The sequence below is a fragment of the Chiloscyllium plagiosum genome, chromosome 13 (assembly GCF_004010195.1).
Source record: "Chiloscyllium plagiosum isolate BGI_BamShark_2017 chromosome 13, ASM401019v2, whole genome shotgun sequence".
Lineage (NCBI taxonomy): Eukaryota > Metazoa > Chordata > Chondrichthyes > Orectolobiformes > Hemiscylliidae > Chiloscyllium > Chiloscyllium plagiosum.
The window spans coordinates 38,100,191-38,119,377 of record NC_057722.1 but is presented as its reverse complement, the minus strand read 5'-3'; the positions used below and the strand labels follow the sequence as shown (position 1 = coordinate 38,119,377).

Genomic DNA, 19,187 nt, shown 5'->3' with positions numbered 1-19,187 from the left:
CCCTCCTCCAGGTCATTTATAAAAGTGACAAACAGCAATGGTCCCAAAACAGATCCTTGCTGAACACCGCTAGTGACGGCACTCCAGGATGAACCTTTGCCATCAACTACTACCTTCTGTCTTCTTCCAGCCAGCCAACTCCTAATCCAGACCTCCAACTCACCCTCAATGCCATACCTCCGTATTTTTTGCAGTAGTCTACCATGGGGAACCTTATCAAATGCCTTACTAAAATCCAGATACACCACATCTACTGCTTTCCCCTCGTCCACCTCCTTAGTCACCTTCTCAAAGAATTCAATGCTCACGGTAAGAAGACAAAATGAGCCTTGAAAAAATCAGGAAGCAGCTGATCTCGAAGTCTCTGCGTGCTCTTTTTCAGATACGCCTTGCATTTATGATTTCACAGTGATGGATGTGCTGGATGCAACTCAAGAAACAAACACAGTCTTTATACAGACAGAGGTGAGAATCCCACCCCAACTTGATAGGCCCTCCTAGATTCAACCACAGCCATTTCCCACACAGAAGCATTTGCATAATCTCATCTAAAAATTTATTTGAGGTCTCACTAGGTACAGACTTGATGAAAATCAAATCACCAGATATATATACTACTTTAATCTTCTTGTAATGCATTCTCTAATGGTTTGCCTGGTCATTCTGCAGCAATGAGTCTTTATCAGATGGTGAGCACTTTAAGTGGAGGGCATGAAAATATGTGCAAAAAATGAGAGCAATAGTGAGTGCATCCCTTGGACAGATTGGGCAGGCTTGAAATGATAAGAGTGTTTAATTAAAAGGGCATCAAAGCTACTTCAGCATTTTGACTAAAACAAAACAAAATACTGCAGATGTTTGAAAGCTAAAATTGAACTTAAAAAAAATTACTGGAAATATTTAGCAGCTGAAGTAGTTCAGTGAATAGAAAAAAAGAGTTAACTTTCAGATTGATAACCTTCACCCTCCTCTGATTTTTACACCCAGGACGAGGAGCCAGTGGTGTGCTCAACATGGTCATTATTCTCCAATGCTACCCTCTTCTGCAGCACTAGGTTATGCAGTGCAGTAGACCATCACAACACAATGGATTTAGAGTGAGGGTCTCCCCCCACCCTGATTTTTACAGCTATCTAAATGACATTTTCAGATTGTCTGGGATCAGTTCCATGGCTGCCTTTGCTGTCGAGTGACAGTTGTTGTAGGTGTCTTCTGCCTTAGTGTTTGTGACAGTCAGCACGTTTGAGGGGATAATCCGAGTCATCTAGGAACAATGTACACAGTTGTTCAAATGCTCTGAAGAGCTGAGGTACCAAGGAATAAATCAGGATAAATTCAGTGCAGTAGCTTCCCAGGAACCTTGCAAACACCTGGAGGATCTTTCTGCTGTTGTTGCCCCTTGAAAATAGTTGTTCACAATGGGTCCTAGTCGTGGGAGCCTTGCAGGCTGTAAGCTCATCAGGAGGAATCCTCCATAACCGTGAATCCAAATCAACAGGCTTGACTGGGCAAGACATGTTATATTGCCCAATCCTCTGGTACATGGCCTCACTCAGCAGCTTGTTGCAGCAATTGGCCACTGATTCCACAATCCATCATATGTCTCCACATGCTGCCTGGAATGAATCTGAGAAGTTCACTGAGCCCCATGGTCACCTTCATTAATACAGGAAATAGGTGGCTGCTACCTTTCATTGGTTTCAATTCCTCCCCCACATTGTACTGGTATCATTTGCCTGGACAATTGTATTCTTCTATTGATGCTTCAAAATCTCCATGAGCTAAATCTCTGCTATAAAACCATTCAGCACGGAAGCACCTTCAATGACCAACAGCCTGTATTCGTGACCCTATGTACATTGCTCATCAATGTCCCATTACGAGGCTGGTGCTCCTCTAGCTGTTGCAGCCATTGTTCATGTAGAAACAACTCTCTCTCTCTCTCTCCTTCTCCCAATCTCCTCCTCACTGAAGGAGTCGGACTCTGAATTGGAACCCTCAAGGTTTAGAGATTCTTCTAAACACAACCCGTACTAGCTGAGGTGCACCTGAAAGATGCTCTCTCAGTAGGTGATAAAGGGTCACACTTTGCAATTATCAATCTTTTGCCTGCCTGTTTCACAATGCAGACAAACTCAATGACTGCCACTTCCAGCTACCAATAACACCACTAACCTCTCACTGTGTCAGCAAATTGCTGATGCTCCACAGAGACTGAGAATTCCAAAGAAAATTTAAACAGCATTTCAAAATTACTGATGTTGGAGATGCACTCTTACACAACGTAATGGAAAAGTCACAAGACTAATAATGCAGAGATCCAGGATAATGCTCTGAGAACATGGATTCAAACCACATCATGACATGGTGAAATATTCAATGAGAAGAAACTATCTGGAATTAAAAGCTATCCTAATGCCGACCGTTTAACCATTGTCAATTGTCATAAAAGCCCATCTGATTCAATTAATATCCTTCAGGGAAGGAAATCTATGGTACATACCTGGTCTGGCCTAAATGTGACTCTAGACACAGGGCACTCTGCTTTTGTCTTAACTGTTCCCCTGACATGGCCTCAACAAGCCACTTAGTTCAAGGGACACTCAATCAGCAATACCAACATGGATGGGTAAGAAAAAACACCCATCCACCATATTAGAGGCTCCATATTCCAAGCCTGTAAATATTCCAATAAAATTCCACCTCTTTTTTCTTAAGTAGTCTGCATGTGCTTTGTGTTGAAAGACATTTTCTTCAAAGAGTGAGAAGAAAATACTATTAAGTATATAATAATCCCTACCTCTGCCCATTCATATGAGCCAATGTTGCCAAAAATGCTTCCTCCCCAGGAGCAAAACAAAATAGTACGATTTGGTCGCCATCTTTTCTTCTGAATCTGGGTCATCACAGTCCTGATTACTTCAGTAATTATGGAAGTGCTGCTGGTCCAAAGTTCTTCACTGTTACCATGGTGACTGCCAACAATGACATATTTATCTGGAAATAGAAATATATCATTGTGTTCATTGAATGTTAATACATGAAACACAGGAAATACATTAATGTTTCAAGTCCAGTCACCCTTCATTAGAACTCAAGTAGAATTGTATTTCTCAAAACATCTCACTTCTCATAAAGAAAAACATTTTGCATATGCTATCATCTGCAGTTACATGCCATGTAAGTTACCGAATGCTATTTATTAGGAACAATAACACGATGTTCAAAGTGCCTTGTCAAAGTCTGCAAAATCTCTCCTGTCTGGCTTTTAGATGCTCAATGAGATCAAAGTAATTCAGCTTGTTGTAATCTTTTCCTGGCACTCAAAACAGGTCACAACTCTTACCTGCTTCTGTACGTAAAATCATTCCGTAGGAATTTAATAGTTTTGCTCCTATGAATACAAAAATATTCCAATTCTGTCTTATATCTCCTTTAATTTCATCAACAACAGGGAGTGGAAAATACACAGCCATTTTGACTCATGCTGAAGTCCAAACCTGCTTCTTTTTACTTCTTTCCTAGTTTGTTTTCAGCAGCTGGCTTTCCTACACCATAGAAGTACACAGACCTTCAGTTGCACTATTCCTGAGGCCAAGCATCAAGTGATGTGCATTAATGCTACCACAGACCGCACACAATATCACTAGCGGCTGAGGTATAGGTCTTATGACTATGATTATAAACCAGTATACTACGTACAATTCCATTTTCTGAACAACTTATGTCTTTTAATTAAAAAGATGTTTTTATAACCTTGATCCTCATATCATGTCATGAATGAGATATGTCATAATTACCAATTACATTTTATTGTGATAGCAGCCACTGGGGATCACTTGTGATGGTCCCTTATGTGGGTACTTCTGAGGTGTTCCCCTTACACTTTGGGAACAATGCACTTCGGTTAAAACTCACATTTATCTTTAGTTATAGGTAAAATGTTGAGAAACATTTGAACACAATATGGCCCAATTTCAAGTGGAAAAACGAGAAGTATAGGTAAATTGCATTTCTGCCCATTCAGTCCAGCTCAACCACTACTTTTTGAAAGGGCCACCTCTGTAAGAAATTTATATTTGAGCTAGGTTAAAGTTTTCATTGTCATATTAAAACAGGGAGATACCATTGTGACGAAGCTGCTCCTTTAACAAGATTATATTGTCCTTGGCTTTTTTTTCAGAGAAGTCGTAAAAGAAACAGACTTCAAAAAGTCTAAGTTGAAGGGTTTTAGAGCCAGTTTGATTATAGCTAATAGATACTGCCTCAGGTAACAGGCTTTCAATTTTCTTTTAAAAACATTTGTACAATGAAAGGGGAGTGGCCATTTCTCCCAGCTCAGTTTTTCTCTAGTTTTTTGCAGTAGTGTTGAAAAAGCTGCTGAGCCCTAAAGCTCTCTCTGGCTTCTCTCCTGTAAGACTCTGGGTTTGATTTTACCTTTTGTGTCAAGGCGTGTTTATGGGGATTGTTGCAAGTATTTAGAACATAAAGTTGGGATGATCTGTTGGGTTTTCAGATAGATTAAGTTATTCTGTATTCTGTTCTATTTTGTTCGTATTTCATTTAGTAATCTTGTAAATAAATTCTGTTTTGTTTAAAACTAAGTGGGTTGGCCAGCTGCATCACTCCTGGAATACCCACATGCTTAAAACAACGAGCAAGGTTAGGGTCTGGGTCACTTTCCTGAAATGTTTTGAGGGGGTCTGGCCTGGTCCATTACACCATGTACAAGTGTGTGTACACAGACATTTTGGTTAATCATGGTAGAAAGCTGATTTGCTTAGCCTGATCAAATGGGTGTTAGATGTCTTTTGGATGTTGCATGCTAATAGGACATCGTTATTTTCAGCAGAGATGATCTTTTGGATTTTTTTTCATTACTTTTATTTATGGTATTCCTTTTTGCAGGTATATTGTGCTATTGGTAGCATCACACCCACAGCAGGCATATGCACAGAGTGACCTGTGAACTTGAACTTTGTATAATTCATGCAGCTTTTATTTTCAAAGTTCTAATTTAAAGTAATTTTGCAACAAAATGCTAGTTTTATTGAAAATTACTAAGTAAAAGAGTAATAGTTATTATCTAAAATACAGACACAAATATTAAAAGTCGGTAGGTATGATTCTTAGGAAGATGAAAATAAGATCACTCCATTATTATTGAAATAATTCAGTGGTGAATGAGAGCTTCAGTTGAATAGTTATGCAGTAGAGCAGCATTTTAATCCTCTAACTTTTTCCAGGGTCACTAACAAGCTTAAATGAGTTGAAATCCATTTCTGGCATGTAGGCATGGTTGCCTTGGCCAACATTTATTGAGCCAGCCACGGCATAATTGCCCTGGAGAAAGTAGCAGTGAGCTACATTCTTGAATCACTTTAGCCGTTGCGGCGTAAGTACACCCATAGTCCTGTTCCAGGAATTTGACCCAGTGGCAAGAAGGAAACAGCAAAATAGTTTTGTGTCAGCCTGGTGCATGACATGATGATGAACCCAGGCATGTGCTGCCCTTGCCCTTCTATATGGTAGAGATCATGGGTGTGGAAAGTTGTGTCAAATAAGCCATGGTGAGCTTCTACATGGTGAAAGAAGTCAATCTTCAAGGTCATGATAACCAAGTGATCTAATTTGACCTGGATGGTGTAAAGCACCCTAAGTGCTGTTCGAGCTGCACCAGTCAAGGTAAGTGGATAGTATTCCATCATATTCTTCACTCAAACCCTGTAGATGGTAGATTTTGGGAAGACAGGAAGTAAGTTTTTCACTGCAGAATTCTTCGATCCTTTTGCAGCCACAGTATTTTATGGCCAGACATTAGGTATGTTCTCAGCAGGTTCCAACTTCAGGGAAATTTCTCATTTGAATTCTTAATTTCTTGGGAATTTCCTTGGCGTTAGATATATCAGGATTTCCACATGGCCCCATGTGCAACTCAAATCTACACAAGGCTATCACTCCATTGCAACTTCAGGGCCTACTCTTCCAGGAACACAACAAGAAAGACCAATTCTCACTTGGTCTTTTTATCCTTTTTAATGTTAAAGGTGCTTTAAAAATTCAAACTGCTGCTGTTTTTCATTTATAAACAGTAGATTCAATAGTCTCAATAGCTCAAAAATGGCACACACACAGTTAGAAGTTTGGAACTAAGTTATTCCTCTGTGGCAGATTTGGTCATCAGATACCAGAGCAAGGCACATCTGCAATACTCCAAGTCATTGCTGATGATTGCTGGTTAGACCAGTTGACTAATGAAATCTAGAGAGAAAGGTCTTTTGCTACAAGTTGGTATTTACTCCTCTTGGGAAAAATCTGATGCCCTACCTTGACAAGCAACAAAAAAAAATTTCAGAGATTTATTTGTTAAGTAGTATTTCTGCACACACGTGTGCAACTTTAAACCTTGGTTCTGTCCATCTGTAATAAAGCTTTATGAACTTAAGTAAAATGGCTTGTATCACAGCATAGTGCATTAGCAACGCAGCAAACAAATATGATCTATATTTATACTAGTTTGAACTGAGACCTGGCAATCATGTTCTTTTCATCTGAGATTTTAAAAAAAATTGGCGTGCAAGTTTTCAAGTTTATATTGACATCAGATATGGACAGCCTTTACCTATTGTTACCTTTAATCCCAGATCTTTATTGTTATGGACCAGGCCAGACCCCCCTCAAAACATTTCAAGAAGGTAGCCCAGACCCTAACGTTTCTAGTTGTTTTGGGTAGGTGTATGGTGTATATTCCAGGAGTGATGCAGCTAGTCAAAATCCCTCAGATTTAAACAAAACAGAATTTATTTACATAGTATTGAATGAAACACAAACAAAAGAAAACAGAATACAGAATACCTTAACCTATCCAAAAACCAGCAGACCATCCCAACTTAACGATGCTGCTCCAAATACTTGCAACATCCCCATAAACACTCCCTTGGCAAAAATGGGAAAATCAAACACAGGTTCTTACAGGTGAGAGAGCGATGGCAGAAAGATTCAGCTTGGAGCACCTTCTTCCATAAAGCTGTTCCTTTGATCAGCAGCCTCAAAACTGACTGCTTGCTCCGAACAGCCAGACTGCTAAAACCAAACCAAACCAGAGAAAAGCTAAGCTGGGAGAACTGGCTACTCCCCTTTCATTGTACAAGTGTCCTTTTTAAAATTTAAATACTTCTTTAAGTAGATAAATGCATTCAAAATGAAGCTTCTGTCTTTACGACGCCTCTGAAACAAACCCAAGGGCAACCTAATCTTGTTCAAGGAGCAGCATTGTCACAAAATGTAGAAGCCAAATACATGCGTTATGATTTTCTACAGAACTATGATACTGTGCTGTTGCATGTGAGGCAAACTTTCCCACATGCGTGAAGTTACCAGTTGTGGTAAAAGTTACTTTTTATACTCATTCCAATACGCATCAGAACACATGAATAGATATTTTCATCTGCTATTCACAGATCGATCAAATCATTTTTGTTAGAGCAGGCAATAATTCACTTTTCCCTGGTGAATTGAACAACATTGTGAGAATTTCCAATTTTTTGTTCAAATGGTAAGACTCACTAACTCTAGAATATAAATCCATGATTCAAAGAATTAGTTATAAAGGATCTAGAATCCCAACAGACTAAACCCTGCTTGAAAGGGGCAGGAAGCAACTATTGACCTTCAGAATGTATAAGAAAGGAAAATTCAGGGTAGAAAAGGAAGGGAGCACATGAGAATCTGGACCTTAAAAGTACCTTGTCGGACTGAGAGGAGGTCTCCTGTCACCTGGTTATTTGGAACACTCAAAGAGATTGCTTTAAGAGCAAATGAGGTTAAAAAAAAGTGCCAAAGGAAATTTAAGCCCATGGAAATTGCTCTACAAGCTAATAACATGTTTAAGTTATGAACGAAGAAGACACCTTGAGGTTCATAGGGTCTTACTATCCCCCCCGCCCCACCGCACCTCTGCTCAACTCCAAAACCACTACTAGGAGAAAGTGAGGACTGCAGATGCTGGAGATCAGAGCTGAAATGTGTTGCTGGAAAAGCGCAGCAGGTCAGGCAGCATCCAAGGAGCAGGAGAATCGACATTTCGGGCATGAGCCTGAAGAAGGGCTCCTGAAGAAGGGCTCATGCCCGAAACGTCGATTCTCCTGCTCCTTGGATGCTGCCTGACCTGCTGCGCTTTTCCAGCAGCACATTTCCAGCTCCAAAACCACTACCCCCAATTACATAGCAATCTTAAATCAACAGGATGGACATGTGGGATACTTATGGACCTTTATTTAAGTGTTACATAGCAGTAAGTGAATCTTCTCTTCCTTCACTTGACCCACGTGAAATCTGAGCAAACAATTAAAAAAAACATGCAAACCTATAAAATTAACAATGAGCCAATATGACATATGGAACATTGATAGGGAACATTGATAAACTGCTTATCAATTTCCCTGATAAAGACTTATGATTGTGCTTTTAAAAGTAATCAATTGATTATAATGGACTTCATGATGCTCTGAGGACATTAAAGTTATTAATTTTTAAAATTTTTAAAATAATTCTCTTACACCAAATATTCATATAATTTTCAGCTATGAAGAGTGTAAGCTTGGGTTGTTTTCTTTGGATTGGCATATATTCAAAGGGGACTTGAGAGGGTATATAAAATTATATTCTACACCTCTATCAGAGCATGGACAGGTGAACAGAAAGCAGCTGTAGCTCTTAGTCAAAGGATCAATAACAAGGGGGTATAATTTTAAAGCAAAAGGTAGTAGGTTTAGACAGGATTTGAGGAAGTGTTTTTCTCACAGAGTGTGGTGGGGGTTTGGAATGCATGGCCTGGGAGGGTCGTTGAGGCAGGAAACCTAACAACTGTTAAGAAGTTGGATGAGCACTTGAAATGTCATATCACTTACCCACACTAGGCCCAAAGCCTTGAGTGTTATGAGATTAGGGATAGTAAAGTTTTGATAGAACAGACTCGATGGGCCTAAGGGCCTTTTCTGTACTGTATAATTCGATGATTCCAAGGTTCTGTAATTTATATATGTCAAAGTTAATTGAGGGGAGAAGCAAGTAATGTAAATTAATGTAGATGAATGAATTCATAATAAAGCAGGAAGAAACATAATGGCCCAGATCTTCCCCAAGGAAGATAGTTGTTGCAGCATCACAGTCAGGGGCTGACTGATGGGAATATACAGACAGACCAAAGCAACTGACTCAGACGAAATTGTCTGGGATGTCAAACCTTCCAATGGGTAATTGCCTGGCATCTGGAACCCTTGGAAAATATTCCCAGCTCAAAGTTTAGAATTGAAGATTGTTCTGAACCAAAGTCATAGAGATGTACAGCACGGAAACAGACCCTTCGGTCCAATTCGTCCATGCCGACCAGATATCCCAACTTAATCTAGTCCCATTTGCTAGCACTTACCTGCTCCCAGGACGACCAGTTCCACCACAGAACACACCAGATGGCTTCCTTTTTAAAGACTGTAATTTCCCTTCCCACGTGGTTGAAGATGTCCTCCAATGCATCTCATCCATGTCCCGCACCTCCGCCCTCAAACCCCACCCCTCCAACCGTAACAAGGACAGAACCCTCCTGGTGCTCACCTTCCACCCTACCAACCTTCACATAAACCGCATCAACTGCCGACATTTCGACCACCTCCAAACGGACCCCACCACCAGAGATATATTTTCTTCCCCACCCCTATCTGGATGCGGTCTCCTTTACATTGGGGAGATGGACACCTTCTCACAGAGCACTTTAGGGAACATCTCCGGGACACCCGCACCAATCAACCCCATCGCCCTGTGGCCGAACATTTCAATTACGCCTCCCACTCTTGAGGTCCTGGGCCTCCTCCACCGCCACTCCCTCATCACTCGAAGCCTGGAGGAAAAATGCCTCATCTTCCGCCTCAGAACACTTCTACTACCCTAGGGCATCAATGTGGACTTCACCAGTATCCTCATTTCCCCTTCCCCCCCCCAACCTTACCCCAGTCCCAACCTTCCAGCTCAACACCATCCTCATGATCTGTCCTACCTGCCAATCTTCCTTCCCACGTATCCCCTCCACCCTCCTCTTCAACCTATCACCTATATGCCCACCTCCACCCACCTATTGCACTCTTAGCTACCTTCTCCCCAGTCCCACCCTCCTCTCACTTATCTCTCCACCCCGGAGGCTCCCTGCCTCATTCCTGATGAAGGGCTTTTGCCCAAAACGTCGATTTTCCTGCTTCTTGGATGCTGCCTGACCTTCTGTGCTTTTCCAGCACCACTCTAATCCTGACACTGATCTCCAGCATCTGCAGTCCTCACTTTCGCTATATCCATCTAACCATTCCTATTCAAATACCCATTCAGATGTCTTTTAAATGTTGCAATTGTACTAGCTTCCACCACTTCCTCTGGCAGCTCATTCCATACACGCACTGCCCTGTGTGTGAAAAAATTGCCCTTTAGGTCCCTTTTATATCTTTCCACTCTCACTCTACACCTATGCCCTCTAGTTCTGGATTCCCCCACGCCAGGGAAGAGATTTGTCTATGTATCCTATCTATGTCCCTCATGAATTTATAAACCTCTCTAAGGTCACCCCTCAGCCTCCGTTGCTCCAGGGAAAATAGCCCAGGCCTATTCAGCCTCTCCCTTTAGCTCAAATCCTCCAATCCTGGCAACATGCTTGGGAATCTTTTCTGAACCCTTTCAAGTGTCACAACATCCTTCTGATAGGAAGAAGACCAGAATTGCACACAATATTCCAAAAGTGACCTAACCAACGTCCTGTATAGCCATAACATGACCTCCCAACTCCTATACTCAATGCTCTGACCAATAAAGGAAAGCATATCAAACACCATCTTCACTGACCTATCTACCTGCGACTCTATTTTGAAGGACCTATGAACCTGCACTCCAAGGACTCTTTCTTCAGCACTACTCCCTAGGACCTGACCATTAAGTGTATAAGTCTTGCTAAGAATTGCTTTCCCAAAATGCAGCACCTCGCAATTATCTGAATTAAACTCCATCTGCCACATTTGTCACATTTGTCACATTTGTCTAAATTCCATTAGTCCACAACTCACATTTGTCTAAATTCCATTTGTCACTCATCAGCCCACTGGTCCATCTGATCAAGATGCCATTGTCATCTGAGGTAACCTTCATTGCTGTCCACTGCATCTCCAATTTTGTGGTCATCTGCAAACTTACTAATATATCTCCTTTGTTCACATCCAAATCATTTACATAAATGGTGAAAGGTAGTGGATCCAGCACAGATCCTTGTGGCACTCCACTGGTCACAGGCTCCAGTCTGAAAAAAAAACAACTCTCCACCAGCACCCTCTGACTTCTACCTTGGAGACAGTTCTGTATCCAAATGGCTAGTTCTCCCTGTATTCCACAAGATCTAACCTTGTTAACCAATGTCCCATGTGGATCCTTGTCAAATGCTTTACTGAAGTCCATATAGATCACGTCCACCGCTCTGCCCTCATCAATCCTCTTTGTTACTTCTTCAAAAAACTCAATCAAGTTCAAGAGACATGATTTCCCATGCACAAAGCCATGTTGACTATCCCTAATCAGTCCTTGCCTTTCCAAATACATGTACATCCTGCCCCTCAGGATTTCCTCTAACAACTTGCCCATCACCGATGTCAGGCTCACCGGTCTATAGATCCCTGGATTGTCCTTACCACTTTTCTTAAATAATAGCACCAACCTCCAGTCTTCTGGCACCTCACCTGTGACTATTGATGATACAAATATCTCAGTAAGAGGCCCAGCAATCACTTCCCAAGCTTCCCACAGAGTTCTAGGGTACACCTGATCAGGTCCTGGGGATTTATCCACCTTTGTATGTCTCAAGACATCCAGCACTTCCTCCTCTGTAATATGGACATTTTTCAAGGTGTCACCATCGATTCCCCACATTCTATATCTTCCATGTCCTCCTCCACAGTAAACACTGTTGCAAAATACTCATTTAGTGTCTGCCCCATCTCCTGCGGCTCCACACAAAGGCCGCCTTGCTGATCTTTGAGGGGCCATATTCTCTCCGGTAGTTAGCCGTTTGTCCTTAATGTATTTGTAAAAACCCTTTGGATTCTCCTTAACCCTATTTGCGAAAGCTATCTCATGTCCCCTTTTTGCCCTCCTGATGTTCCTCTGAAGTATCCTCCTACTGCCTTTATACTAAGGATCCACGTGATCTATCCTGTTTATACTTGATATATGCTTCCTTCTTTTTCTTAACCAAACCCTCAATTCCTCTAGTCATCCAGAATTCCCTACACCTCCTAGCCTTTCCTTTCACCCAACAGGAATATAATGTCTCTGGATTCTCATTATCTCATTTCTGAAGGCTTCCCATTTTCTTGCCATCCCTTTTCCTGAGAACATCTGCCCCAATCAGCTTTTGAAATTTCTTGCCTAATACTGTCAAAATTAGCCTTCCTTCAACTTTTAGATCTGGTCTATCCTTTTCCATCACTATTTTAAATCTAATCGAGTTATGGTCGCTGGCCCCAAAGTGCTCACCCACTGACACCTCAGTCACCTGCCCTGCCTTATTTCTCGAGAGTAGGTCAAGTTTTGCACCTTCTGTAGTAGGTACATCCACATACTGACTGAGAAAACTTTCTTGTACATTCTTAACAAATTCCTCTCCATCTAAACACTTAACACTGTGGCAGTCCCAGTTTATGTTTCAATAATTAAAATCCCCTACCACCCTATTATTCTTACAGATAACTGAAATATCCTTACAAATTTGTTTCTCAATTTCCTGCTGACTATTCGGGGATCTTTCATAGAATCCCAATAAGGTAACCATCCCTTTCATATTTCTCAGTTGCACCCAAATAACTTCCCTGGATGTATTTCCAGGAATATCCTCTCCTTAAATACATCTGGAATGCCATTCCTTAACAAAAATGCCACTCCTCCTCCTCTCTTGCCTCCCTTTCTATCCTTCCTGTAGCATTTGCATCCTGGAACATTAAGCTGCCAATCCTATCCATCCCTGAGCCATGTTTCTGTAATTGCCATGATATCCCAGTCTCATGTTCCTAATCATGCTCTGAGTTCATCTGCCTTCCCTGTCATGCCTCTTGTATTGAAATAAATGCAGTTTAATTTATCAATCCTACCTTGGTCTCTGCTTCGTCCCTACCTACCGACTGCTTAACTTGCTTCTTTTCTCAACGTACCAGTCTCAGAGTGATGTCTTTCCTCCGTATCTCCCTGGGTCCCACCCAAACCGCTACCCCACCCCCTTACTAGTTTAAATCCTCCCGAGCAGCTCTAGCAAATCTTTCTGCCAATATATTAGTCCTCTTCCAACTCTGGTTCAATCCGTCCTGCTTTTACAGGTCACTTCTATCCCAGAGGAGATTCCAATGATCCAAAAATGTGAATCCTTCTTCCATACACCAGCTCCTCAGTCACACATTCATCTGCTCTATCCTCCTATTCTTCCCCGACTAGGTTGTAGCAGTTGGAGTAATCCAGATATTACTACCCTCCAGGACCTCCTTTTAAAATTCCTGACGAAATTTTTATGTTCTCCTTTTCCCTTTATATGTCATTGGTACCAATGTGTACAATGACCTCCTGCTGGCCTCTCTCCCCTTTGAGAACATTCTGCACCCTCTCTGAGACATCCTTGATCATGGCACCAAGGAGCTAACACACCATTCTGATTGTTCGCTGCTAGCCACAGAAATGCCTGTTTGTGCCTCTGACTAGAGAGTCCCCTAACACAATTGATCACTTGGAACCCGACATACCCCTCATTACATTAGAGCCTGTCTTGATATCTGAAACTCGACTGTTCATGCTACATTCCCTTGAAAGACCATCACCCCCTACATTTTCCAAAACAGCATACTTGTTTGAAATGGGGATAGCCACAGAAGACTCCTGTACTACCTGCCTACCTCTCTTAGAATGACTATATCTGCAGCTTTTCTCCCTTCCTACACTGCCATCCATCACACCCCATAGGTCTTGTAAATTCCTCATTGACTCTAACTATTGCTCCAACTCACCCATTTGATCTGACAGAATTTGCAACCAATGACATTTATTGCAGATATAACCCTCAGTAATCCGTAAACTGTCTCAAAACTCCCACATCCGACAAATGGTTTGGGTGGGACCCAGGGAGATACTGAGGAAAGACATCAATCTGAGACTGGTACTTTGAGAAAAGAAGCAAGTCAAGCAGTCAGGGCAGGCAGGGACAAACCAGAGAACAAGGTTGGACTGATAAATTAAACTGCATTTATTTCAATACAAGAGACATTTCCATTCTAATAAAGGCCATTTTGCTCCTTCCAATCTACAGACCCAGAAAACTGCACCATCTTATTGCTCTACACAATACTACTCCTGGCTCACTGAATACTTTAGATTACTTACAGTGTGGAAACAGGTCCTTCGGCCCAACAAGTTCACACCGACCCGCCGAAACGCAACCCACCCAGACCCATTCCCCTACATTTACCCCTTCACCTAACACTACGGGCAATTTAGCATGGCCAATTCACCTACCCCGCACATTTTTGGATTGTGGGTGGAAACCGGAGCACCCGGAGGAAACCCACGCAGACACGGGGAGAATGTGCAAACTCCACACAGAGAGTGGCCTGAGGCAGGAATTGAACCCGGGTCTCTGGCGCTGTGAGGCAGCAGTGCTAACCACTGTGTCACCGTGTCACCCACTTATGGCTTATATTTTAAAAATTCAATCAAGAGATAGATCCCAATAAAAACACATAATCAAGAAAGAACTCTCTACACACACTATTGTCGAATTACATCAAGGCTGTACTTAAAATGATTGACCTATCTGTTTCTGTGCTGTGACCTCTCCCAAACAGTTTCCTCTAAGATCAGTTGTGAATTTCACTGTTTGTTAATTTTCCCAGATGCACTCCGATGTTGTGCGATACATGAATTCAAACAGCAAAGGCAGTACCTGCACAGATTCACTACTGTGTCAGTGAGCAGTGTAGGTTTCTTTCTCTCTCGCCCTTTCAGACAATGTGCTCATTGCCTTTGTCTGTCTTTCTCCCTTTTAAACGTGCACTGTTTTAACTTTCTTTCCCCAAAGTTCCAAAACAATGCAACAGCATATAAAACAGTAATTGCTGCTCCTGGAATTCGAGGAAATCACCTCCAACACCTAAAATACCTCAAAAAAGGAGCAGCTGTTACATGCCAGCCAGGAAAGAGGACTAAATCTGTTTCATTTCCTGGCTAACTATAAAACTGACCCCACACTTTCTCACAATGACTCCATGGCATTGTCAGAGATCCAAAACTCATCCAACCACTCCTTCCCAGACAGATCCCACCCCTCCCCGGTACCCTGGCCTAATATCTGACAGATCCTAGACCCTCTTGCCTGACATCTACCTGCTGACCCCAGCCCTACACAGGCCACTGGACCTGACAACTCCTTGATCAGAGCCTTCCCCCCCACAAACTGAGCTGATCAGTGTCCCTGAATGCCAGGGAGCCCTGCGTCATGAAAGGACATGCCTCGACAGCCACTCCTTTTCATTCACAATGAAATACTGGTTAGGCCACAGCTGGAAATGTGTATCTAGTTCTGATCACATTACAAGAAGAACATGATTGCTGTGCAGGAATACAGAGGAGATTTACAGGCAAGTTGCTCGGGCCTCCAGGAAAACAGTTGGCAGTTGGGACTGTGGCAGGGAGGAAATTCAATGCCTGGTTGCCTCCATTCTCCTTCTCATCAGCAGAGAAATGCAGAATAGTATAGTTTTACTATCAGCATTTTGACCTTTGTTCTAAAACTTCTACATTAATACGCTGTCAAACACATCAACTGATGAGCCCATTTAAAACACCTTAAGTGATGCTGAATACCAAGTAGTTTCCTACTGGCAGTGTGAATATTTTAAAAGTTAAAGCACTGTCTTGCATCTGAGAAGAAGATAAAGTCCCTACAGGTCTATTATCTTCACAACTGTAGCAATTTTTAGTCTTTGAAATTTGTGCTTTGTGTAGCAGACAAAGCAGTAGTGACATTAAAAAAAGGTGATATTTCTAGCATTAGAGGTTTAAGATGATCCAAGGATATAAAAAGTCAAAGTGTTAACTATATCTTAATTAGACATCAACTATATAATTGCACAATTAATTTTACAGCCATTATTCAAATGTGTATGCATATTACATTACAAGTTAGTTTGCAATAATTATTTTTAAAACAAACTTACATTAATGAAGAACAATTATGAAGTAATTTAATCACACTTTCAGGTGCACGTGGTAAGGCGTAGGCAGACCGTAAGGCTCCTGTAGTTTGCTCCATCATTTAATAGGATTGCGGCTGATTTTGACCTCAACTCCACCTTACTGTACAATTCCCATTTCCCTTGATTTCTCTACAGCCCAAAAGTCTCAGCATTGAATATACACAAGTTAACATCCGCAGCTCTCTAGAGTACACAGTTCCAAAGATTCTGAAATTAAGTTTACAAGATTTATTCAAATAATGACCCAAATCACCCACAGTCATTGCAGTAGCATTGACAGGGGCTGTGCATCTGAAACAGGAATTCCAGATCAGAAGAGTTGGACCATTAAGACTTATTTTTCAAATGCTGACATGATCATAAAGTTTGTGCATAAATAATAAACTGAGTTCATTCAGACTTAGATTATTTTAAGTGGAGTTTAAGTGGACTTTATATTGCCGTTTGGGTTCAAGCTAAGTGGAACTCTCTTTATATTGCTTGGCTCCCACATGGCTTAATGCAATACTTTGTAAACCAGGTCTGACACCACACTGGATTTAAAGTTCACATTCTGCCAAATTGAAGCACTATGAGTTGGAAAATCCCTCATTACCAAATCCACAGTGTCAAGGAAAATGTTTTACATTTATGCCACTCTAACAGCAAGCAAAGACCATCAATGAATACCCCACTATCAGCATCCTGGGGGTTATCATTGACTGAAAGTGAACTGAACCAACCATACAAATGCTGTGATGACAACAGCAGCTCAGAGACTCGAAACTCTGTTCTAAGTAACTCACTTCCTGCCTTCCAAAACCCTTTACGTTCATTATCTGGAAGGTACAGTCAGCAAGGTGATGGAATACTCTCTGCTTACCTGGATGAACGCAGTTCCAATAACATTTATTGCAACACCATCCATGACAAAGCAGTCTACCTAATCTGTACTCCATCAGCCAATTCAAACATTCGCTTTCTCCAGTCCTGACACATGTATATTGTACAGATGCCAAATCTGCAGTCAATATCAATTAGAAGGATAAGGGCAGCAGGTACATTGGGACAACATTGCCTGTAAGCTCCATTTCAAGCCACACACCATCTTGACTTGGAACTATATCTCTGTTCCTTCAATACTGCTGGATGAATATCCTGGGAAAACCTTTGCTGTAATACCATGTATACCTGCACCACATGAACTGCAGCACTTCAAGAAGACAGCTCACTACCACCTTCTCAAGGGCAATTAGGGATAGGCAATAAATACTGACCGAGTCAGCATTGTCCACACCACATCAGTAAATAAGCAAATACAGTTGCTAAGACAAAGAATGTCTCCAAAGAAACAGCAATGGGAAAAGAATTATTGCAACTTGTAAAGTGAATAATATGTGGAGAAAAATGATTTTAAAAATTCTGCTAATAAAGCAGGGAATAGCTCTTCCAATATTCAAGCATACATGTAATGGTCTGAGCAGCAAAATTTATCATTCTTTACTTTACTATGGAGTTCTAATAGACTCTGAGATGACTGGAATGGGTGATTGATAAGTCAGGATATGTTGCTGTCAATCCGAGAGAAGTAACTTTAGTTTTGCAGATTTTTGCTGTGCAACATTATGTTTGAGCAGCCCGCAATCAAACCTTACTCTCAGAATATTCTGGGTCTTTCAGTTATTCAAGAACATTTGAGCAGGAATTTTGTTCCTAGGTGTCTAGTTGTTCTGTCAGGGAAATTCAATTCAAGAATTCATAAACATTAAGGATAGAATCCACAAGACAACTTCAGAAACTGTTGGTTAAGTGGTCGCAGAAAACTACAGGTCAGTTAGCTTAACATTTGTCATTGAGAAAATGCTGGAATTCATTACTCAGGAAGAAATAGCAGGATATTTAGAAACTTCAATACAATCAAATAGTCAATACGATTTTGTGAAAGAGAAATCATATTTGACAAATTTTCTTGAGTATTTTGAGGGGATTAGAAGCAGTGTTGATAAAGGGGAACTGATAGATGTAGTGGGTATTTGGATTTCTAGAGGCATTCATCAAAGCACCACGAAGTTATTGAACAGAATAGGACCTCACGATATTAGAGAGTAAAGTATGAGCATGGATTGAGGATTGGAAGATACAGTTGAGATTAATGGGCCTTTTTCAGGTTAGAACAATGTGACCAGTGGTGTGTCACAAAGATCAGTCCTATAGCCTCAATTATTTACTATCTGTATTAAGGATTTGGAGGAGTGGCCAGAGTGGAGCATTTCCAAATTTGCTGACAATACAAAAACCATCAGGAAAGCCTGTTGTGATGAGGACATAAGTAATCTGCAAAGGGATATAGATAGGTTGAGTGGGTGGACAACGATTTGGCAGATGGAGTTTAATGCAGGTAAGTTTATGGTAATGTACTTTGGTAGAAAGAATCAAAAAACATTATTAAAATAGCCAGAAACTCAAAAAATGCAGTATAGAGGGATCTTGTTCATGAAACCCAAAACATTAGCGCACAGCAAGTAATTAAGGCAGCAATTAAAGTGTTGGCTTTGGTGCTTGGCTTTTGAAAACAATGGAATCTTTTCAAAATTGCACAGGATTTGTGTGAGGCTGCATCTGCTGTCCTACATACAGTTTTAGTCCCTGTATTTAAGAAAGGATATACTGGCATTGGAGGCAGTTCAAAAATTCACTAAACAAAAAAAGCCAACAAACTGCAGATGCTGAAAATCAGAAACAAAAACTTAATTGCTGGAAAAACCCAGAAGATCTGATAGCGTCAGTGAAGATTCATTAGGCTGATTCCTGAGGTGAAGGGGCTGAATTATGAATAATGATTAAAGTTTAGAAAAATGAAACATATCAAACATATTGAAATATGCAAGTTTCTGA

At 41.1% G+C, this 19,187-nt stretch overlaps 1 protein-coding gene across 6 annotated transcripts in view; it reads right to left on the bottom strand.

The window, feature by feature from the left end:
• Positions 1–19,187, bottom strand: part of LOC122555933 (inactive N-acetylated-alpha-linked acidic dipeptidase-like protein 2) — a 941,631-nt gene that overhangs the window by 247,311 nt on the left and 675,133 nt on the right. For all 6 annotated transcript variants that reach the window (XM_043702221.1, XM_043702219.1, XM_043702220.1 and 3 more), the window contains one exon: positions 2,801–2,997. In XM_043702221.1, coding sequence (XP_043558156.1) covers positions 2,801–2,997 — 197 coding nt within the window. The remainder of the gene's footprint in view (positions 1–2,800; positions 2,998–19,187) is intronic.